General features: G+C 44.2%; 1 protein-coding gene across 1 annotated transcript; it reads left to right on the top strand.

The window, feature by feature from the left end:
* Positions 1 to 1,166: 1,166 nt before the first annotated feature.
* otud6b (OTU deubiquitinase 6B) lies at positions 1,167 to 23,498 on the top strand. Its single transcript, XM_060904053.1, has 7 exons — positions 1,167 to 1,397; positions 1,636 to 1,781; positions 1,896 to 1,994; positions 4,967 to 5,279; positions 15,413 to 15,474; positions 22,923 to 23,029; positions 23,121 to 23,498. The coding sequence occupies exons 1-7, from the start codon at positions 1,328 to 1,330 to the stop codon at positions 23,203 to 23,205; spliced, it is 882 nt and encodes a 293-aa protein (XP_060760036.1). The 5' UTR covers positions 1,167 to 1,327; the 3' UTR covers positions 23,206 to 23,498.
* Positions 23,499 to 23,973: the final 475 nt, after the last annotated feature.

Genomic DNA, 23,973 nt, shown 5'->3' on the forward strand with positions numbered 1-23,973 from the left:
TCACTACACTCTCATCCCCATTCTCCCCATTGATGCACATGTATTCTGTTTTGCTCCTGCTCACCTTCATTCCTCTTTGTTCCAATGCATCCCTCCATCTCTCCAAACCCAACTCAACCTCCTTTCTACTTTCACCACATATCACAAGATCATGTTCCATGGTGACTCTTGCCTCACTTCGTCCATCAAGCTATCCATCACTATGGCAAACAAGAAAGGACTCAAAGCAGAGCCTTGATGGAGTCCCACCTTCACCTCGAACCATTCAGTCGTTCCACTGCTGTTTCACTGTTCTCATACATAACTTGCACCACTCTGATATACTTCATCTCATCTCATCATCTCTAGCCGCTTTATCCTGTTCTACAGGGTCGCAGGCAAGCTGGAGCCTATCCCAGCTGACTACGGGCGAAAGGCGGGGTACACCCTGGACAAGTTGCCAGGTCATCACAGGGCTGACACATAGACACAGACAACCATTCACACTCTCGGTCAATTTAGAGTCACCTGCATGTCTTTGGACTGTGGGGGAAACCGGAGCACCCGGAGGAAACCCATGCGGACACGGGGAGAACATGCAAACTCTGCACAGAAAGGCCCTCGCCGGCCATGGGGCTCGAACCCGGACCTTCTTGCTGTGAGGCGACGGCGCTAACCACTACACCACCGTGCCGCCTCTGATATACTTCTCATACAATACCATAACTCATCTCACTCTATCGTACGCCTTCTCCAGGTCTACAAACACACAGTGTCGCTTTCTCTGGCCTTCCCTGTACTTCTGCATTAACATTCTTAAAGCAAAAACTGCATCCGACGTGCTCTTCCTTGGCATAAACCCGTACTGCTGTTCACGTCTCTCCAATACCCTTTCCCAGAGCTTCATGGTGTGGTTCATCAATTTTATTCCTCTGTAATTCCTGCAGCTCTGTCCATCTCCCTTATTCTTGTATATTGGGACTAGCACACACTCTCTCCATTCATTCGTCATTTTCTCATTCTCTAGGATCTTATTAAACAAAAAAGAAAGAAGGATGAATCTAAAGTCTTTTTTAATCCATTCATCCAGAAGAAAGAAGGATGAATGGATAAAAAAAAGACTTCTTGACCATTTTATTGAGGACACCACAGAAAAGGAAGGGACTTTTATTTAGAAATGAAGATAATGAAAGTTTTTGACTTCACACATCCTTTTGAGAGCATGACACAGACTTCATACCCTGAGCTCTGGATCAGACTTGTGATTTTATTTTTAAGTTTACTGTCGGAAGAGTCATGTGTTTAATATTGACTGTGGTGAGGTGTTGTGTGAACACAGTTAGCTAACATGGAGGAAGCAGAGACAGCTGAGGAGCTGTTAGCTAAGCAGCATCGCAAGGAGAAGAAAGACCTGCAAGGTGGGATACTTCTACATTCAGCACACTTGTTTTGGTTTTTATTTATTTGTTTATTATTTACAGTCGCTGACTTGCTTTACGAGTTAAAACTGGGTTGTTCTGAGCATTGTTCCAGCAGCTGATAGCATGCAGCTGGTTAGCCTGTGGGCTGCCCTGCTGAGGGAACAGAGCGCAGGGCTTTACTCGGTGCTCCGGGCGGAATGGAGCTCAGCCTTCTGTGTTTCTTCACCTTCTGTAGCTAAAATCCAGAGTATGAAAAATGCTGTTCCTAAAAACGACAAGAAAAGGAGAAAGCAGCTGACTGAGGACATCACCAGGCTGGAATCCGAGCTGAGCCGGAAGCATGAGGATGAGCTGAGGCGGCTGCACATGGCCGCTGCTGAGGTACAGTAACGGCGGAGGAAGCGCGGCTGTGTCCTGCTGCAGCACTCCGGCTGTGTGTGTGTGTGTAAGAGTCACCTGCGGAGAGAGCTGGAACTGTGTGATGATTGTGTGCAGGTTAATGAGGTTGCAGATGCTGTTGAGTGCGTGACCGTGTCTGGAGGAGAGCAAGCAGATATCAAACACACCCGAATATCCAAAGCTCAAAAGAGGAGGGTGAGTTCATGTCTCTCTCTCTCTCTCTCTTCATCTCTCTGTTTTTGTGTTAATGTCTGCGCACCTGCCTGCCTGTGTGCGTGCCTGCCTGTCTGTGTGCTTGTCTGCGCGCCTGCCTGCCTGTCTGTCTCTGTGCGCACCTGCCTGCCTGTCTGTCTGTCTGTGTGCGCGCGCGCCTGCCTGCCTGTCTGTCTGTCTGTGTGTGCGCCTGCCTGTCTGTCTGTCTGTGTGCGCGCCTGCCTGCCTGCCTGCCTGTCTGTCTGTCTGTGTGCGCGCCTGCCTGCCTGCCTGCCTGTCTGTCTGTCTGTATGCGCGCCTGCCTGCCTGCCTGTCTGTCTGTCTGTGTGTGCCTGCCTGCTTGCCTGTCTGTCTGTGCGTGCCTGCCTGCTTGCCTGTCTGTCTGTGCGTGCCTGCCTGCTTGCCTGTCTGTCTGTGCGTGCCTGCCTGCTTGCCTGTCTGTCTGTGCGTGCCTGCCTGCTTGCCTGTCTGTCTGTGCGCGCCTGCCTGCTTGCCTGTCTCTGTGCGCGCCTGCCTGCCTGTCTGTCTGTCTGTGTGCGCGTGCGTCTGTCTGTCTGTGTGCGCATCTGTCTGTCTGTGCACGCCTGCCTGCCTGCCTACCTGTCTGTCTGTCTGTCTGTCTGTCTGTGTGCGCATCTGTCTGCCTGTCTGTCTGTCTGCCTGTGTGCGCGCCTGCCTGTGTGCGCATCTGTCTGTGTGCGCGCCTGCCTGTCTGTCTATCTGTCTGTGTGCGCGCCTGCCTGCCTGCCTGTCTGTCTGTGTGCGCGCCTGCCTGCCTGCCTGTCTGTCTGTGTGCGCGCCTGCCTGCCTGCCTGTCTGTCTGTGTGCGCGCCTGCCTGCCTGCCTGTCTGTCTGTGTGCGCGCCTGCCTGCCTGCCTGTCTGTCTGTGTGCGCGCCCGCCCGCCCGCCTGCCTGTCTGTCTGTGTGCGCGCGCGCCCGCCCGCCCACCTGCCTGTCTCTGTCTGTGTGCGCGCCCGCCTGCCTGCCTGTCTCTGTCTGTGTGCGCGCCCGCCTGCCTGCCTGTCTCTGTCTGTGTGCGCGCCCGCCTGCCTGCCTGTCTCTGTCTGTGTGCGCGCCCGTCTGCCTGCCTGTCTCTGTCTGTGTGCGCGCCCGTCTGCCTGCCTGTCTCTGTCTGTGTGCGCGCCCGTCTGCCTGCCTGTCTCTGTCTGTGTGCGCGCCCGTCTGCCTGCCTGTCTCTGTCTGTGTGCGCGCCCGTCTGCCTGCCTGTCTCTGTCTGTGTGCGCGCCCGTCTGCCTGCCTGTCTCTGTCTGTGTGCGCGCCCGTCTGCCTGCCTGTCTCTGTCTGTGTGCGCGCCCGTCTGCCTGCCTGTCTCTGTCTGTGTGCGCGCCCGTCTGCCTGCCTGTCTCTGTCTGTGTGCGCGCCCGTCTGCCTGCCTGTCTCTGTCTGTGTGCGCGCCCGTCTGCCTGCCTGTCTCTGTCTGTGTGCGCCCGCCTGCCTGCCTGTCTCTGTCTGTGTGCGCGCTTGTCTGCCTGCCTGTCTCTGTCTGTGTGCGCGCTTGTCTGCCTGCCTGTCTCTGTCTGTGTGCGCGCCCGTCTGCCTGCCTGTCTCTGTCTGTGTGCGCGCCCGTCTGCCTGCCTGTCTCTGTCTGTGTGCGCGCCCGCCTGCCTGTCTCTGTCTGTGTGCGCGCCCGTCTGCTTGCCTGTCTCTGTCTGTGTGCGCGCCCGTCTGCCTGCCTGTCTCTGTCTGTGTGCGCGCCCGTCTGCCTGCCTGTCTCTGTCTGTGTGCGCACCCGTCTGCTTGCCTGTCTCTGTCTGTGTGCGCGCCCGTCTGCCTGCCTGTCTCTGTCTGTGTGCGCGCCCGTCTGCCTGCCTGTCTCTGTCTGTGTGCGCGCCCGTCTGCCTGCCTGCCTGTCTCTGTCTGTGTGCGAGCCCGCCTGCCTGCCTGTCTCTATCTGTGTGCGCGCCCGCCTGCCTGCCTGTCTCTGTCTGTGTGCGCGCTTGCCTGACTGCTTGTCTGCGCGCCTGCCTGCCTGTCTGCCTGCGTGTCTGCCTGCTTGTGCATATTTTTTTCTGTATTTTATTGTACATCTCTGCCTCTGTGTGTTCCTCTCCATCTGTTTGTTTTACTCTCCTGTATCTGCTTCCCTCCCTGTCTTCCTTTGTCTGTCTCTCTGTTAGTTTGTAGGTTGTCTCATTGCTACTGAGAACATCAGTCACGGTCCTTTCGAGATTGCTGAGGAAATAAAATGATTTAATTAGAGAATAAACCACGACAGGATGCACTGTAATCAGAAACAGCAGTTGACATTAAGCAGGGTTGTTTTTCTATAGCAGCACATCTTGAAGTGTTTTGTTCCTCTTCGATCACATCAGTTTGGTCATGGTTAGAATTTTTATTTAAAGAATGACTCGGTGTATTTTTAATTTTTTTTTTAAACATTCATAGCTGTGTTTAATCTTGTGGAATATCCGCAAGACAAGTTCTGTCCACTGTCAGTGTAGCAGCTAGAAACTATTGCTCTGTCACCAGTAAATGCACCGTCATGTTACACAGAAACCAGTATGCGTCAAGTGCTCTGTCCTGAACAGGAGACAAATGTACTGACTGTTACTGAACACCAGCACTGGAGACTCCTTCCATAAATCATTATATGTGATACAGAAATCTTCACTGTATCAACGATTATACGCTTTTCTTTGCTAAATAACGCATTTTTAAAAATCTGTTATTGATTAGTTTTCTGTTATTGTTTGTTTTCCTGTGAATGAGTTTTCACTCTAAAAATGATAACGTATTCAATTTGAATGACAGCCAACACTATTGTCAGAGCTGTGACGTTACAGAAAATTAATCGACACCTTCTGACCAATCAGAGCCAAGAATTCAACAGCACTGATATCGGTTCATGATAGTGTGATATTTGATTCCATCTGGTGACTTCAGTGCTGTTTTTGCCCTCAGTGTTTTTTTTTTGGTGGGGGACACATTTCCAGGACAAGAAAGCAGCTCAGGAGAAGGAGAGAGAGAACCGCATCGCTGAGGCTGAAGTAGAGAATCTGTCAGGATCTAGACATCAGGAAGGATTAAAACTAAGACAGAAGCTGGAAGAGAAGCAGCTGCAGATTAAAGAGATCTCGTCTGATGGCCATTGCATGTATCGTGCAGTAGAGGATCAGCTAACGGGGCGTGGCCGTTCTCTCAGGATCCAGGAGCTCCGAGTTCAAACAGCTCAGTACATGAGGAGCCATGAGGACGACTTCCTGCCTTTCCTTACCAACCCCAACACCGGGGACATGTACACTGCAGGTGAGCAGCAGCACTAAAGTCCACAAGTTTAAAGTGTTATTCTTCATGCACATTCTTTTCAACTATTTGAAAGATTATATATAGACTGGTAAGTTTGTTGATTTGTAGCAGTAAATATATTCCGATAATTAGAAGGGCGTTCGGAGAACGTTGACTTCCGCCAAGTACAATCGTTGACTCTTCTATGATCTACAATTCTGCAACCACAACCACTTTATACAGCTGGACATATTCCCAAAACAAATATATAGATTTAGGCACTGCCGGAAAGCGGAGCGCCCATCTGTTTCTGGGTTGTAGAAATTTCTTACATCATAGCCAGCCTCTTTTGTTTTATATGGAGAAATGCCTAAAAAATAAAAACTCAGGCATGATGCGCGCGCATCGTGCATGGAGATTGTCCCACCATGATTGGGTTGCCTGTGATGGCAGGCACGCTAGTACACGACACACGGCGACGTTGGGTGACAACAGCGGCAAGTTACTCACTGCTATACTGTCCCGACTACTACTCTACTTCACGCTTCACTACTCACTTCACGCCTATGCCTTTTGGGCTCTATGCCTTTTGGGCTCCGTTCTTGTGGGTCAGAGCTCCACTCACACACTGACCACTAGGTGGTGCGCATGACTGGTAATTACTAACACTGGCCACTAGGCGGTGCGCATGACTGGTAATTACTAACGCTGGCCACTAGGTGGTGCGCATGACTGTAATTACTAACGCTGGCCACTAGGCGGTGCGCATGACTGGTAATTACTAACGCTGGCCACTAGGCGGTGCGCATGACTGGTAATTACTAACGCTGGCCACTAGGCGGTGCGCATGACTGGTAATTACTAACGCTGGCCACTAGGCGGTGCGTATGACTGGTAATTACTAACGCTGGCCACTAGGCGGTGCGCATGACTGGTAATTACTAACGCTGGCCACTAGGCGGTGCGCATGACTGGTAATTACTAACGCTGGCCACTAGGCGGCGCGCATGACTGGTAATTACTAACGCTGGCCACTAGGCGGCGCACATGACTGGTAATTACTAACGCTGGCCACTAGGCAGTGCATATGACTGGTAATTACTAACGCTGGCCACTAGGCGGTGCGCATGACTGGTAATTACTAACGCTGGCCACTAGGCGGCGCGCATGACTGGTAATTACTAACGCTGGCCGCCTAGGCGCGCATGACTGGTAATTACTAACGCTGGCCACTAGGCGGCGCGCATGACTGGTAATTACTAACGCTGGCCACTAGGCGGTGCGCATGACTGGTAATTACTAACGCTGGCCACTAGGCGGCGCGCATGATTGGTAATTACTAACGCTGGCCACTAGGCGGTGTGTATGACTGGTAATTACTAACGCTGGCCACTAGGCGGCGCGCATGACTGGTAATTACTAACGCTGGTCACTAGGCGGCGCGCATGACTGGTAATTACTAACGCTGGCCACTAGGCGGCGCGCATGACTGGTAATTACTAACGCTGGCCACTAGGCGGCGCGCATGACTGGTAATTACTAACGCTGGCCACTAGGCGGCGCGCATGACTGGTAATTACTAACGCTGGCCACTAGGCGGTGCGTATGACTGGTAATTACTAACGCTGGCCACTAGGCGGTGCGCATGACTGGTAATTACTAACGCTGGCCACTAGGCGGTGCGTATGACTGGTAATTACTAACGCTGGCCACTAGGCGGTGCGCATGACTGGTAATTACTAACGCTGGCCACTAGGCGGTGCGCATGACTGGTAATTACTAATGCTGGCCACTAGGTGGTGCGCATGACTGGTAATTACTAACGCTGGCCACTAGGCGGTGCGCATGACTGGTAATTACTAACGCTGGCCACTAGGCGGCGCGCATGACTGGTAATTACTAACGCTGGCCACTAGGCGGTGCGTATGACTGGTAATTACTAACGCTGGCCACTAGGCGGTGCGCATGACTGGTAATTACTAACGCTGGTCACTAGGCGGTGCGTATGACTGGTAATTACTAACACTGGCCACTAGGCGGTGTGTATGACACGTGTGTCCCAGAGGATTACTGGTACCTGTTCATCTGGATTGTTATGGAGTCATCCTATTTCTACATTGGTTATATTTTTCCCTTGTTACTGTACTTGAAGATTATGGAGGATTGTTGTGCGTTCTTGAGTGCACGCTTCCACCAAGGTCAAATACCATATCTTGCAACGATAGTGAAAGTGAAACTAACTTCACAGATGTGCCCCGTGACTCCAGTCCTCTCCAAAATGTAACAGTTTCTTCCTTTAGTCGAGGACCTGGCTTAGACATGTATGCACGTAATTTAGGAAAGGATAACTCAACTGTTCTCGGCTAATTTGACCCCAAGGAATAACTTGGGACGTGTGCCAAAATCCCTATCCGGGGCGAACAGCTTGAAAATGACCAATCCAAGATGGCTGCTGGTATTACGGTAATATTAGTGTTACTCTTCATGTTCCTGACCCTGGTCTATGTGGCACATAAACAGTAGTAATGTGACGTTAAAAGTTGTATTGTTGGCCGTTAAACATTTCAGCTCTCAAGATCTTGCTGCCTACTCAAGTAATATGTTTTGTTTTTTGTATTTTTCACTTTAAGTTAACATACCCTTGATCATAAGTTTTATGACTGCAAAATTGCAAAACTGCAATTTTGAGCAATTTTTTTTCTTCTGTTTTTTTTTTAACCTTGCCCTTGACCATAGCTTGTTCCCTTTTCCTTCAATCATGAAAATGATGTCACTAATGGATCCCCCATACCCAAAAACTCATAAAATGAGGTACTGCACGTACTTCTGTGGTGAGTGGTTCAAAAATTGATATTTTCAATTAGGGCTGTGCGATATATCGAATGTACTCGATATATCGCCAAAAATTCTGTGTGCGATACATAAAATTATTATATCGTAACTATCGAATATTTTATGGTCATCTTCCGACTTGCATTCGTTTGGTGTTTGTTTAAAACCTTTCCTGGTGGTTTTCTCCCTGTCCCTCAGGCAGTAACGTGAGAGGCTGCCTAAGGGTAAAGAAAACAATAACGTCACGCACTCGCCAACCAATCCCGGGCGACATCTCGGTGCTGAAAGGAACTTCCGGGAAGATTTTCTAGTTTCGGTTGTGTTGCCAGATTGGGCGGTTTTAAGTGCGTTTTGGCGGGTTTTGAACATATTTTGGGCTGGAAAACGTCAGCAGTATCTGGCAACACTGCGGCGGGAAGATTTCCTAGTTTCGGTTAACAGCGCTGACTCTGTTCGTGCAGTCGCTGGTGTTGCGTAGGCTACCGTGTAAGCTCTGTCAATTTCAGCGACAAATTAAAAATGGAAGCGGACGAATTGGTTCCTAAAAGAACTAGTAAGGGGTCAGTCACCTGGCATTTTTTGGATATCGCGAGGAGGACATGGAGCAGCAAATGGCAGTTTGTAAAGTGTGCAAAAAAACCCCTGTCATCACGAAAGGCAGCAGCCGGAATTATACACATCTGAGAGGCAGAGCCAGAAAACATTCAGTTCAAAAGTGTGCAAAGAGAAAAATGTTTTGCAGACCTCTCTCTTCTCCCCCTCAATCTCTCTCTCTATTGTGAATGTTCCAGAGGTTCTCAATAGTCAGGTTAATAGCTTGAAGATCTATTTTTTTAAAATAATTTAATGAAAGAGCACTTTTCTGTTAGGACTGGGACTGTTTTGGCCTCTAGAGGCCGCTGTTATTTCCTTTTCTTATGTTTGTTTTGGCCTCTAGAGGCCGCCACTGTTCTGTGTTTTATGTTTGTTGTTTTCCATGTGTTTTGTGCCCGCCTAGTCCTCATTAGTGTCACCTGTGTCCTATTTTAGTTTGTGTATTTATACCCCTGAGTTCAGTCCTCTTGTCACGGAGTCTTTGTGCTGTTATATTTAGCTCCAGTTACCTCTGTTTCGATTTCCTCGTCTATGTCCTTGTGTTCTTTGTATTTTTGCTTTCTTTTGGACTTTGTGGATTTTGTTTTTGACTTTTTGGATCTTCTGAGCATTTGGTATTTTTGCCTTTTCTAGTTTTTTGGCTTTTGTATTGACTTTGAACTTTTGGGTTTTTTATTTTTTCCCTTTTATATCTTCTGAGCGTTTTGGATTATTACTTTTTGGATTTTTTTCGTGTAAATATTGTAAATAAACCTTTTGGTACTTTTTCTACTTCCGCCTCACGCCTCTGCATTTGAGTCATCCCCCTGGTGGCCTAGTGGGGGTTTGCTGGATTATCACACCAGCGAACCAGGTTCGAATCCCAGCAAAACCCTAACATTTTCTTATTTAGGCTAAATGTCTTTCTCAGTGTTGAGCTTGCACTTTATTGGTTTGAGCTCTGAGCAGCTCTGTACTGTATTGCCCCTTTGTTGCAATTTTCAAGATTGTTTTTGCAGTTTGTGCCACATCTTTGTTGAATAAAAATAGTCTTATTTCAATTCAGTTGTGATTAATCACCAACATGAAAATTTAGGGCCCGTTTACACGAGGACGCTGTCGGGTAAAAACGACTAAATATCTTATCGGAAGTGCCTTTCGTCTACACGGGGACGGCGTTTCCGAGGCTGAAAAACGTAAAAAATTGAAAACGCCTTCCAGAGTGGATAAGTTTAAAAACAGCCCCCGTTGCATATCCGTCTAAACTACCCAATACGCGAAACTCTGCTCGGATCTGCTCACGTCGGGTACGCGTTTACGTCATACATGTGTCATATACTGTACATGCCAGCCCGGGAAGTAAGAAAGTAAGTAAAAAAGTAAGAGCATGTCTGATTATATCGATCCAACGGATCTTCAAGCTGCTCTGGCAGCTTTAATAAACGTCCAGGAGTCCTTCGAACATCTATACCGAATCTGCACATATACCGCTAATGAACAGAGGCGGGTATAGCATGCTCTTTCTTTTTTACTTACTTTCTTACTTACCATAGCCAGAGTAGTCAAAGTTTTCACGGCGCAGATGTGCAGATCAGACAAGACGGAAGACGTTGCGCATGCGTGCAGACATAGCGGAGGTCTTTCACAGCACCACCTAGCCGCCTGGCATGCACATCCAATTGAATTCCACACGTTTATGTGTCACCGTATAGACGCAGATCTCCTCCATGAAAACGGTCGTGTAGACGCGGAAAAAAGTGAGAACGAAAACGGACTTTTGCGTTTTTGTTTCAGACCGTCCCCGTGTAAAGTGGGCCTTAAAATGTGTTGTTGAAAACCACCTGTAAAGTTAACCAAGAATGTTATTTAATCTGCAGGGATTGTAGTGAAAACAGTAAAGAGTAAAAGTTAGATTTCATGGGGTCCTTTAGAGGAGATTTAAATATATCGAGATATATATCGTGAAATGGAGAAAATGTATCGGGATATTCATTTTTCCCCATATCGCACAGCCCTATTTTCAATATGGCTACCGGCAGCCATCTTGGATTGGTAATTTTAGGCCTGTTCGCCCCGGATAGCGATTTTGGCACACATCCTAAGTTGTTCCTTGGGTTCAAATGAACCTATAACAGTTGAGTTATCCTCTCCTAAATTATGTGCAGACATATCTAACCCAGGTCCTCGACTACTTGCACTACCAAGTTTCATGGAAATCAGATTGGCAGGTTTTGCGCAAGACAATAAATCAAGACACTGCACCGAAAGCACAACGCCCTTGGCAGATGGTTAAAAATTGCAATAGAAGGAATACAAATTATCATGAGGGGAAAAAGATAGTCGTTCAATGTCCTCAGCTTTGCAAGTGAAAGTGATACTGAAGCAAAAACTAACGGTTATGCAAACAAGTAACTGTCTGGTATTCTAGTATTCAGCACATGTTTTTGTTTACACTTTGAGTTATTGTCTTTAATTCTGCTCCTGAGAAAGTCCGTCCCATTTGCTTCCTTATTTCAGACGTATTTGAAGGAGAACTGCTTACATCTTCTTCCAAAGAATGACGTTTTTAGCCGTTTTTTATTTTGTTGAAAGATATGTCTGGGTATTCTAAAAGATCGTGATACAAGGCTGAGCAATTACCATGATATCAAAATTGTGTGTAGAGGAGTTCTTTCACCTTACCTCACTATCTCCTACCAGGCATGCTGTTATCATTGATCCCAGACGTCCACTATTTAGCGGAATTCCGCTATTTTTCTAGCCAAAGTGCTGGTGTTGTTTTTTTTTTAAATCTGTTGTATATCCGTTAAAAATATGTTTAAGTAAAATGACCAGCAGAATATGTTCTGATTTGGTTTGCTTGTTTAGCGATGTTTTCGTCGGCTTCGTTTGTTCTCGTTGGCATTCGGGAACACTCGGAAGTTAAATTGATGTAAATACCGCAAGACTGTACGCAATAGAACGAGAAAACAATACGGCTGCGCCCATTTGCTAGAAAACGTGTTTTAACTCCGCTCGTGCTTTTGTTTCTAATGCGTTGAACTTAATTCAATATGTCGAGTTAGTCAATACTAGTCTAATATAAGCCACATTCATTTTTCAAAAATCATGAATATGAGCAGAAATCAACGATTCAGTAATATTAGATATATACACATGTACAGCAAATATTGGAGATATTTGATTTAAACCTCTCTCTTTTTGAAAGGTTTCACTGCAGAGGAATTTAATCAGGATATTCATTTTTTCCCATATCGCACAGCCCTATTTTCAATATGGCTACCGGCAGCCATGTTGGATTGGTAATTTTAGGCCTGTTCGATTACCAAACCAAATCAGAACATATTCTGCTGGTCATTTTACTTAAACATATATTACTATATATCAGGGGTTTTCAAAGTGTGGGAGAGTCAGCCCCCCCTCGGAGAGCAAATAAACAACCGCCCCCCCTTACAATTTTTGTTGTTGCTATACTTAATGTTCCATTCATATTTTTAAAAAATGGTTGTTGTACACATTATTTTTTTCTTTTTCACATTTTAAACATCTGTGCTTTTTAAAACATCTTGTTTTACACATTTTAAACATCTCATAGCATTGTTAGCTAGCACCTCTTGGCAGACAACACACTGTGGCAGTGGAGCATCTTCAGATCCAGTCCATGAAAATCCAAACTTTAAATAATCGTGGTCATACTTCCTTCTTTTTCCAGTCCCCCAGGATTCCGCGGGCCTTTTTTGTGATTGTTGCGGGCTAAAATGTCTGACGTTGCGGGGATTTTCCAAAAAAAAATTGCGATGAAAGTTGCGGTGTTTTTTAGGTTTTTGTTGCGATTACATTGCGGGAGGAAGTGAAAGTTGCGAGAAATTGTTGCGATTTTCTCTTTTTGTGATTAAAATTGAGTGATATGTTAAATATTAAGTTATTACTGAAAAACTATTGATTAAAAAAACAAAGACACTGAGAAATGGTCCTATAAACAACTTTACCAATATAAAAGATTACCAGGACTACAAAAATGCAGAAAAATAGGCTTTACTTATCCAAATGCACCTGTTGGGTCAAAAGTTAAAGTGCAGAGAACCTCACAGCACAACATGAAGTTACCTTAAAATATAATATAAATGCCTCAGCTTTCATATAAGAAAAAAACTATTAATACTAGTACTGTGTGCAGGCAGTCTCTCCTGAAGACTAAATTAAACAATAATTATAAACTAATAAAATAAATGGCTCAGGCTTCATAGAAGAAAAAAACAATTTGAACAGAATCTCACAGTATGATGCTGAAGCTGCCTAAACAATGGAAAATAAAATACCATTTTGGCAAAAATGTTGGCATCCATTAATTTCTTGTATTAAGTAAAAAAAAAAATAAAGTGCACACAGTCCTTCACTGTAAACATAACACACTTCAGTGTTGCCAGATACTGCTGACGTTTTCCAGTCCAAAATATGCTGCTTCTCTTGAACACACGGAAGTAAGGCGGAAGGTAGTTTGTCGACGTCACCTCAAGACGACGCCAATGATTGGTCAAATTTGCGGGAAAGTTGCGGTGATTGGATATAATTGCAACACCGCCTTGGTTGAATTTGCGCTGAAGTTGCAAATCGCAACATCCTGGAGGTTCCGTTTTTTTTGCTTGGCCCAGACTTTGTCTCCTCACTCACTGTAGCTTTAGGTACTAAAAATCGATCCATTTTGTCTCTCACGTTGCGCCCCCCCTGAAGAACTCTGGCGCCCCCCAGGGGGGGCACGCCCCACACTTTGAAAAGCCCTGCTATATATTATATATAACATATATAACTAGTATTGACTAACTCGTAGTTGCGCTTAGCCAGAGAGGAAGTTGAATCCAAGAAGAGATTAATGAATGTGGTGAATACAGAACTTGAAACAAAAGCTCATGCGGACAGAGTAGCCAAGAAAGTATCCAAAAGAGCACTGCAGGAAGATCAGAAAAAGCAGAAGGAAAGATCAGAGAAACAAAAGCGGAGAAAACTGGAGGAAAGATCACAGAATGCACCCCAGAAAAGAGCATTAAATTCCTCTGCAGTGAAACCTTTCAAAAAGAGAGAGGTTTAAATCAAATGTCTCTAATATTTGCTGTACATGTGTATATATCTAATATTACTGAATCGTTGATTTCTGCTCATATTCATGATTTTTGAAAAATGAATGTGGCTTATATTAGACTCGTATTGACTAACTCGAAACAAAAAATAAACAAATGAGATGAACTCTGGATACTATTGTTATAACAAAATCAGTGGAATATTTAGGCAAGTATATTCTTCAAAGCTACATTTTCGTCTAATTTTTATTAAAAAAAAAATTTTTGCCACTTATGTCATAGATTACAAAATATGGTATCAAATAGATGCGCATTATTGTTTCTATGTTAAATCTATTATAAAAAAAAGTGTTCTATAGCATCTTTAAATGTTAAAATCTCAACAGCTTCACCCCCTGTACCCCCAGCAGGGGTGCTGCCCCTGTACCCCCAGCAGGGGTGCTGCCCCTGCACCCCGCAAAGGGCTTGCAGCCCCCTTGATCCATGCTGATAGTTTCTTACATTCCTCTATTTTTTTTTCAATTACTGCTGGGATCCCTGTATTATAGGAAAGTAATCAACTCCAGGTTGGTGTGAAGCAGCCAGACTCAAAGCGAAGTTACTGTTATTACCATGATATCAAACTTGATTAAGGCCCACTTTACACGGGGACGGTCTGAAACAAAAACGCAAAAGTCCGTTTTCGTTCTCACTTTTTTCCGCGTCTACACGACCGTTTTCATGGAGGAAATCTGCGTCTATACGGTGACGCATAAACGTGTGGAATTCAATTGGATGTGCATGCCAGGCGGCTAGGTGGTGCTGTGAAAGACCTCCGCTATGTCTGCACGCATGCGCAACGTCTTCCGTCTTGTCTGATCTGCACATCTGCGCCGCGAAAACTTTGACTACTCTGGCTATGGTAAGTAAGAAAGTAAGTAAAAAAGTAAGTGCATGCTATACCCGCCTCTGTTCATTAACGCTATATGTGCAGATTCGGTATAGATGTTCGAAGGACTCCTGGACGTTTATTAAAGCTGCCAGAGCAGCTTGAAGGTCCGTTGGATCGATATAATCAGACATGCTCTTACTTTTTTACTTACTTTCTTTCTTCCCGGGCTGGCATGTACAGTATATGACATATGTATGACGTAAACGCGTACCCGACGTGAGCAGATCCGAGCAGAGTTTCGCGTATTGGGTAGTTTAGACGGATATGCAACGGGGGCTGTTTTTAACTTATCCACTCTGGAAGGCGTTTTCAATTTTTTTCCGTTTTTCAGCCTCGGAAACGCTGTCCCCGTGTAGACGAAAGGCACTTCCGATAAAATATTTAGTCGTTTTTACCCGACAGCGTCCTCGTGTAAACGGGCCCTAAGATTACGTTATAGTTTATTTTCCTCTAATAACCCATCCTGAAATGTTTTATTCGTCTTATATTACGGAAATTTCCAAAGATTTATTTAAAACGTATTAAATGATAACTCGTCATAGTTTTAACCGGGTTTAATGTTGTGGAACATACGCAGCACAAGTTAGCGCGTTATAATCACATGCTTGATAAATGAGTTTCAGGCATGTGGCATAAAACTAGTTCAGAAAAATGATGAGAATCCCAAGTGTGTGTGTGTGCGCGCGTGCGTGCTTTTCAAAAACGCACACAAAGAGAAAACCCTTTGGTCTTTTTGTACACAGATGAATTTGAGAAGTACTGCAGTGATGTTGCAGAAACAGCAGCTTGGGGCGGACAATTGGAGGTAAGAATTCTGATCAAATCCCCAAATTAAATCTATGCATGGGTACGTGTGCCGATCTCGAACCGTGCACTCAGTTTTTGAACTTGGATTGAAATTACATTTATAAGATTCCCTCCATAGTGTATAACCTTTGATTTATTTTTCAGATATACAGTAAATTACAAAATTTTGACATAGATTATATGGCGTTGATTATTATCTTGGAATAATGAGATAATAACATCTCTCATCTTGTAACTAGAAATGAGTTAAGTGGCAATAATGTGACATCTCATTAATACGAATAACTTGTTCGGGTTATTTTGACTTTGCTAGTTGTTTAACAGTTATTCCACCAAATCGAGTCGTACAACCCCGATTCCAAAAAAGTTGGGACAAAGTACAAATTGTAAATAAAAACGGAATGCAATAATTTACAAATCTCAAAAACTGGTATTGTATTCACAATAGAACAGAGACAACATATAAAATGTCGAAAGTGAGACATTTTGAAATTTCACGCCAAATATTGGCTCATTTGAAATTTCATGACCGCAACACATCTCAAAAAAGTTGGGACAGGGACAATAAGAGGCTGGAAAAGTTAAAGGTACAAAAAAGGAACAGCTGGAGGACCAAATTGCAACTCATTAGGTCAATTGGCAATAGGTCATTAACATGACTGGGTATAAAAAGAGCATCTTGGAGTGGCAGCGGCTCTCAGAAGTAAAGATGGGAAGAGGATCACCAATCCCCCTAATTCTGCACCGACAAATAGTGGAGCGATATCAGAAAGGAGTTCGACAGTGTAAAATTGCAAAGAGTTTGAACATATCATCATCTACAGTGCATAATATCATCAAAAGATTCAGAGAATCTGGAAGAATCTCTGTGCGTAAGGGTCAAGGCCGGAAAACCATACTGGGTGCCCGTGATCTTCGGGCCCTTAGACGGCACTGCATCACATACAGGCATGCTTCTGTATTGGAAATCACAAAATGGGCTCAGGAATATTTCCAGAGAACATTATCTGTGAACACAATTCACCGTGCCATCCGCCGTTGCCAGCTAAAACTCTATAGTCCAAAGAAGAAGCCGTATCTAAACATGATCCAGAAGCGCAGACGTCTTCTCTGGGCCAAGGCTCATTTAAAATGGACTGTGGCAAAGTGGAAAACTGTTCTGTGGTCAGACGAATCAAAATTTGAAGTTCTTTATGGAAATCAGGGACGCCGTGTCATTCGGACTAAAGAGGAGAAGGACGACCCAAGTTGTTATCGGCGCTCAGTTCAGAAGCCTGCATCTCTGATGGTATGGGGTTGCATTAGTGCGTGTGGCATGGGCAGCTTACACATCTGGAAAGACACCATCAATGCTGAAAGGTATATCCAGGTTCTAGAGCAACATATGCTCCCATCCAGACGACGTCTCTTTCAGGGAAGACCTTGCATTTTCCAACATGACAATGCCAAACCACATACTGCATCAATTACAGCATCATGGCTGCGTAGAAGAAGGGTCCGGGTACTGAACTGGCCAGCCTGCAGTCCAGATCTTTCACCCATAGAAAACATTTGGCGCATCATAAAACGGAAGATACGACAAAAAAGACCTAAGACAGTTGAGCAACTAGAATCCTACATTAGACAAGAATGGGTTAACATTCCTATCCCTAAACTTGAGCAACTTGTCTCCTCAGTCCCCAGACGTTTACAGACTGTTGTAAAGAGAAAAGGGGATGTCTCACAGTGGTAAACATGGCCTTGTCCCAACTTTTTTGAGATGTGGTGTTGTCATGAAATTTAAAAATCACCTCATTTTTCTCTTTAAATGATACATTTTCTCAGTTTAAACATTTGATATGTCATCTATGTTCTATTCTGAATAAAATATGGATTTTGAAACTTCCACATCATTGCATTCCGTTTTTATTTACAATTTGTACTTTGTCCCAACTTTTTTGGAATCAGGGTTGTACATGACCCGAGAGCTGATGAGGCGCGTAGCACCGAGTCGGTTATAACCCATGTATGACGAGATTGAGTGGAATAGCTGTTTTATTCTATCCACATTCACTGGATTTTGAAAAACTGAGCATTTTTATTTTTTGCAAGTTCGGTAAATAAAAGCTTTATACAAAACATCCGACAAAATAATTTCCGCTTAGAATGTAAACAAACCAGCGAAGTGACAGGAGCAGTTTGTGAAAAATGCGATGATGATTCTTGGGAAAAAAATGCGTTCTTGCCGTCAAATACATTTCTCCATATATAATTTTTTTTTTTTGAATGTTTTTGGTTTTGTTTTCGAGTAGAGTTTTATTTCGTCCTCGGTTGGCTCAGCAACACGCGCCACCGTTTTGTTTTTCTCTACTCACCGTATATGAGCTGATAGCCTAGTCGTAGATTAGCCAATCAGATCGTGCGATTGCTCATATCCAGTGAATGTGGATGGAATAATTCTAATTATCCTGTTTTTAAATAACAAGATGTTGAAATAAGTTAATGCCCAGGTCAGACGGTGGAAAGACGCGTGCTGCGGCCTGCAATCAGTTGGGTGTCGATTGATCGCAGGCATTTTGCGTCAAATCCTTCGTTGTGGTCAGACGTATTTGCAAGACACAGAGTTTTTAAGCTGAATCAACCAATCGGAAGCAGACGCAGGTTGACACAGCGCACGGAAAACCTTTAAAAAATATATCAGGCTATAAGACTGCTCGCAGGTTTCTGTAAATATACTCAGCAAAAATAAAAACTTGACACTCATTATTTTTCAAATAGTGTTTAGAAACTTTTCTTGAAAGAGTTCTTGTTGTGATTATGGTTAAATGCATCGTCAAGGGCATTACGTCACACATTCATTCTACTGGTCGGGCCTACGTAGCACGTGCGAGAGCACTGCACGCTAAAATCACGTTTCCACGTGACACAAGTGACGTGACCTATTGATACACGTGCAATTGATCTCACGGTAGCAGAGTAGAGTGTCATCTCAGAAAAACAAGGTTTGATGGTTAATTATTCGTTAATTTGCAATGCCACGACTGTCAAACATTCAGCGTGAACGTGCCATTGGCATGCTGAATACGGGAACATCCGTCACTGACGTTGCGAGGGTTATGGGATGCAGTCGACAGACCATCCATAATCTCCAGACACGTCTCCATCAAACTGGCACCACAGCCGACCGTAAGGAACCCTCCACAGAACTTGCAGGAGCTTGGTGCCATGTTGGTACAAATATGGCGGCGCATTCCCCAAGCTGTGTTCAGACGCATCATCCAATCCATGAGGAGACGTTGTATCGCAGTTGTGAACGCCCATGGAGGACACACCCGATATTGACATGATTTCATTAAGTTGTGACTCACAGTTCTTGATCATGGACATTGTCGTCGCATTTGCGGTGGAACCGATTCCATGACAAACATGATCTGTATGCTATAGCATCTTTAATGACAAGATAATTGAATACAATCGTTATTTCAAACCTATTTTCCAAAATGTTCAAATTATTGACTTTAGAACGAGTGTAAAGTTTTTATTTTTGTTGAGTTTATTTGCAGGTGCAGTCTGCGTCTACCTGCAGTGCATCACAGCCATCTATAAAGACTTGTCTTCCCCTGCGTCTAGCTGCCACTACCTGCTTCAACCTGCGATTAGTCGCTCAAGCGTTGTATGACCGCCTGCCTCTACATGCGTCAACCTGCTCTTTGCACCGATTGGAAGCGAATCGCAGCTGAAATGCGAACAGATCGTGATCCACTTGTGTCAATCTGCCTCTACTAAAGGCCCTCTGCAACACTCTGCAGTTATCTGCGTCATCGCACGTCGACGCAAGTAGTTGAAAACTAGTTCCAGCTTGCCGTCTGACCTGGGCATAACAAAGTAATGTCTTTTTGATATTGAATAACCAGTTAAGTCAAAATAACAAGTCCTTCCCATGCCATAGGGCGGCGCCAATCTCCGTTTCCGTAGCCCTCGACCTCTCACCTATTACATAGCTAGGGTTACAGTGGGGGGCTAGTCCTCTGGTAACCGTGAGAGTTTGACTCCCCACTCTCTCTTTTTTTTTTTTTAAATAATGGTCTTTTGGTATGACCCGACCGTGTCCACCATGTCCCGATCGAGAGGCGGACACGCGAACCACTAGGCCAACTCGCAGTTATTTACATAGCATATTAATTCAATATACTCTGTCAACATTTAGACGACTTAACTCATTTCTAGTGACAGTTGTGCTCATAAGTTTACATACCCTGGCAGAATCTATGATTCTTTGACCATTTTTCAGAGAATATGAATGATAACACAAAAACATCTTTTCCACTCATGCTTAGTGGTTGGTTGAAACCATTTATTGTCAAACGACTGCGTTTTCTCTTTTTAAATCATAATGACAACAGAAACTACCCAAATGACCCTGATCAAAAGTTCACATACCCTGGTGATTTTGGCCTGATAACATGCACAGAAGTTGACACAAATGGGTTTGAATGGCTACTAAAGGTAACGTCCTCACCTGTGATCTGTTTGCTTGTAATCAGTGTGTGTGCATAAAAGCTGAGTGAGTTTCTGGGATCCAGACAGACTCTTGCATCTTTCATCCAGCCACTGACGTTTCTGGATTCTGAGTCATGGGGAAAGCAAAAGAATTGCCAACGGATTTACGGGAAAAGGTAGTTGAACTGCATAAAACAGGAAAGGGATACAAAAAGATATCCAAGGAATTGATAATGCCAGTCAGCAGTGTTCAAACTGTGATTAACAAATGGAAAATCAGGGGCTCTGTTCAAACCAAGCGAATGCCACAAAGTATCTCGCCTACAATATGCCAAACAGCACAGAGACAAGCCTCAAAACTTCTGGAACAAGGTAATTTGGAGTGATGAGACCAAAATTGAACTTTTTGGCCACAACCTTAAACGTTACATTTGGAGAGGTGTCAACAAGGCCTATGATGAAAGGAACACCATTCCTACTGTAAAGCACGGAGGTGGATCGCTGATGTTTTGGGGATGTGTGAGCTACAAAGGCACAGAAAACTTGGTCAAAGTTGAAGGAAAGATGAATGCAGCATGTTATCAGCAAATACTGGAGGCAAATTTGCACTCATCAGCCTGGAAGCTGCGCATGGGACGTACTTGGACGTTCCAACATGACAACGATCCAAAACACAAGGCCAAGTCGACCTGTCATTGGCTACAGCAGAACAAGGTGAAGGTTCTGGAGTGGCCATCTCAATCTCCTGACCTCAATATCATCGAGCCACTCTGGGGAGATCTCAAGCGCGCAGTTCATGCAAGGCAGCCCAGGAATTTACAGGAACTGGAGGCTTTTTGCCAAGAAGAATGGGCAACTTTATCATCTGAGAAAATAAAGAGCCTCATCCACAACTACCACAAAAGACTTCAGGCTGTCACTGACTATGTTTACATGCACGTCCAAATCGAGCTGCTGTTGGTAATCGAGCAAAGGGTCCCAGCAGGGGTGCCAGAGAAATCCAATCCTACATGCACAAGTGAAATCGGGCTATTGTGCACCCGAGCCACACGTGGCGCTACACGCCCCATCGTGTTGGTACACTTCCGGTTGTCGTCATGAAGAAGAGCTATAGTGTTGCCAGATACTGCTGACGTTTTCCAGCCCAAAACATGTTCAAATCCGCTAAAATGCACTTAAAACCCCCAATCTGGCAACACTAGTGCCAGTTCCGTGTTCAAGCTGTTAGGCTTGCTCTAACAGACTATGGCTACAAACTGTCCGGCGCAGACCACTGTTTTGTAAGACAACTTATTTTGCACAATAATATTTTTCTAAAGTCCATTTTTTGCTTACAAAAAAATATTTTTTTTTTGCTTACAATTTAACTTATGTCTTAATAAACACACAAAAAGTTCAATTGTTTTGTTTTTATTGACATTCTTCAGATGTTGGACATATATATATACACACACACACACACACACACACACACACACACACACACAAATACAGTGACTTGTTTATGTACATAGTTCACAGCTATGCAACAGCTGTACAGATGTATTTGGTGATGCAGTAAGTGAGCTAAATTTTAACAGTGCAAACAATGCCACAAAAAGAAAAGATTCATGCCGTTGTCATGATTCGTTGTCATGCCGACCGAGGCTGTTGTGTTTCCCGCTTGTGGTCTCGTCACTCGTCACTTCCGGAAGTAGCTCGACAACTAGCTCGATAGGGTATACATGCGCAAAGTAGCTCGGCAGAAATCGCATAAACTAGGTCGTGTAGCTCGATTCCGAGAAATCAAGTTCGGTTCAATTTCAGCCGAATTAAGGTGTATACATGGCATTTTGAACTTCGATTTCAGTCGAGCAACGGCAGAAATTCGATTCTCTCTATGTGCATGTAAACGTAGTGAGTGATGTTAGAGGGGGCAATACACGGTATTAAGAACTGGGGTATGTAAACTTTTGATCAGGGTCATTTGGATGTTTTTTGTTGTCATTATGATTTAAAAATAGAAAACAGTTGTTTATCAATAAATGGCTTCACCCAACCACGAACCATGAGTAGGGAAAAAAGTTTTTGTGTTATCATTCATATTCTCTGAAAAAAGGCCAAGAAAGCAAAAATTCTGCCAGGGTATGTAAACTTATGAGCACAACTGTATCTTGTATCTATTTTTATATCTTATTTCAGTAAATTACACTACGTTCACACTGCAAGGCTTAATGCTCAATTCCGATTTTTTTGTGAAATCCGATTTTTTTTGTGAGGTCGTTCACATTAACAGATATATGCGACTTGTATGTGATCCTCAGTATGAACGAAAAGCGACCTAAAAGTGTTCCGCATGCGCATTGCAGGATACGATGACGTCACACGCAGTGAGCATGGCCAGTGTTTACGGAAGTAACCTAAAGTTTCCTGTGTATGACTGTAGCCAGCATGGAGTACCTGGCGATGATGCAGTTGTTGTTGCGACGGAGCCAGAACATGCACAATAGCCTGATGTTAAGGAGGAGGTTGAGAAGGAAGAGGGCAAGGGTTTTGGCTCAGGCGTTCTGCGGGGTAGTGACTGCAACCTCCGTTCAAAGGAACGTGTGGGTGCGGAGTCGCATTGATGTCATGCGCCATGTTGTGACTTTTTTTGAGAGACCCGCCGCCTACTTCAGCGCAGAATAGTGACGTTTGTGGCTTGTTGATGACGTGTAAGTCGGATGAATGCGACCTGGCGGTTTAGACTGAAGTCGCATATGAAAAGAGCGGATAGGAATCGGAATTAGGACCACATATCCAAACGGCCTGGGTCGGAATTGAAAAAATCGGATCTGTGTCGTTCATGTCGTCAATAAAAAATCGGATACAGGTCACATATGGGCGAAAAAATCGGATTTGAGTCACTTCAGCCTGCAGTGTGAACGTAGTGTTAGTCATCTTGATAGATATTTGTCCACTGCTTAATCTGGTTTCTTCTCATCATAGTTGAGAGCCCTTACGCACGTCCTCCAGTTACCGATAGAGATTATTCAGGCGGATTCTCCTGCTGTTATTATCGGTGAAGAATATGACAAACCACCCATCATTCTTGTGTAAATATATATATATTTTTATTTATTTTATTCCTCATTGGTTTGTATTCAATGACAATATGGTTGATTTCCTGTTCTTGACATTTTACAGTTACATGAGGCATGCGTATGGACTGGGTGAGCACTATAACTCTGTGGAACCACGGAAAGATCCAACGGATGAAGAGCAAAACTGAAATTTTGTGCTGAAATCTTTTTCAAATTGGATGGAGGCAAATCTACAAACTCGCGGCTTTGGCGACTCCAGGTTTAGTGTAGGTGCTGAAACAAAGGAGAAATGGCTTCTAGAAGAACCGAGTGATGATGACTGCTTTTGATTTGATTGATAATTATCTAATTACTTTATGCGCAATATTCCCAGCATACTTGTATTATCATAATTGATCGATGTGCAGTGGTTAGGTCTGAGGAAATAGGCTACGATGAAGCTTGGAATAATAAAAAACCAAAAGCCTTTTTTTGAAATTCATGCGAAGTTTCTTCCTTTTTTTTTTGAAAGCCTTGGGTTGGGTTGCTTTAAAATATTCAATAAATGAGTCTTGTGTAGTCTTACAACCCCGATTCCAAAAAAGTTGGGACAAAGTACAAATTGTAAATAAAAATGGAATGCAATGATGTGGAAGTTTCAAAATTCCATATTTTATTCAGAATAGAACATAGATGACATATCAAATATTTAAACTGAGAAAATGTATCATTTAAAGAGAAAAATTAGGTGATTTTAAATTTCATGACAACAACACATCTCAAAAAAGTTGGGACAAGGCCATGTTTACCACTGTGAGACATCCCCTTTTCTCTTTACAACAGTCTGTAAACGTCTGGGGACTGAGGAGACAAGTTGCTCAAGTTTAGGGATAGGAATGTTAACCCATTCTTGTCTAATGTAGGATTCTAGTTGCTCAACTGTCTTAGGTCTTTTTTGTCATATCTTCCGTTTTATG

This window comes from Neoarius graeffei, chromosome 22 (assembly GCF_027579695.1).
Source record: "Neoarius graeffei isolate fNeoGra1 chromosome 22, fNeoGra1.pri, whole genome shotgun sequence".
NCBI classification, from domain to species: domain Eukaryota; kingdom Metazoa; phylum Chordata; class Actinopteri; order Siluriformes; family Ariidae; genus Neoarius; species Neoarius graeffei.

Coding starts and splice junctions, on each gene's coding strand:
- otud6b (XM_060904053.1), top strand. CDS start 1,328: ATGGAGGAAGCAGAGACAGCTGAGGAGCTGTTAGCTAAGCAGCATCGC. Junction 5,280..15,412: donor CGGGGACATGTACACTGCAG/GTGAGCAGCAGC, acceptor TTTTGTACACAG/ATGAATTTGAGAAGTACTGC. Junction 15,475..22,922: donor CTTGGGGCGGACAATTGGAG/GTAAGAATTCTG, acceptor TTCTCATCATAG/TTGAGAGCCCTTACGCACGT.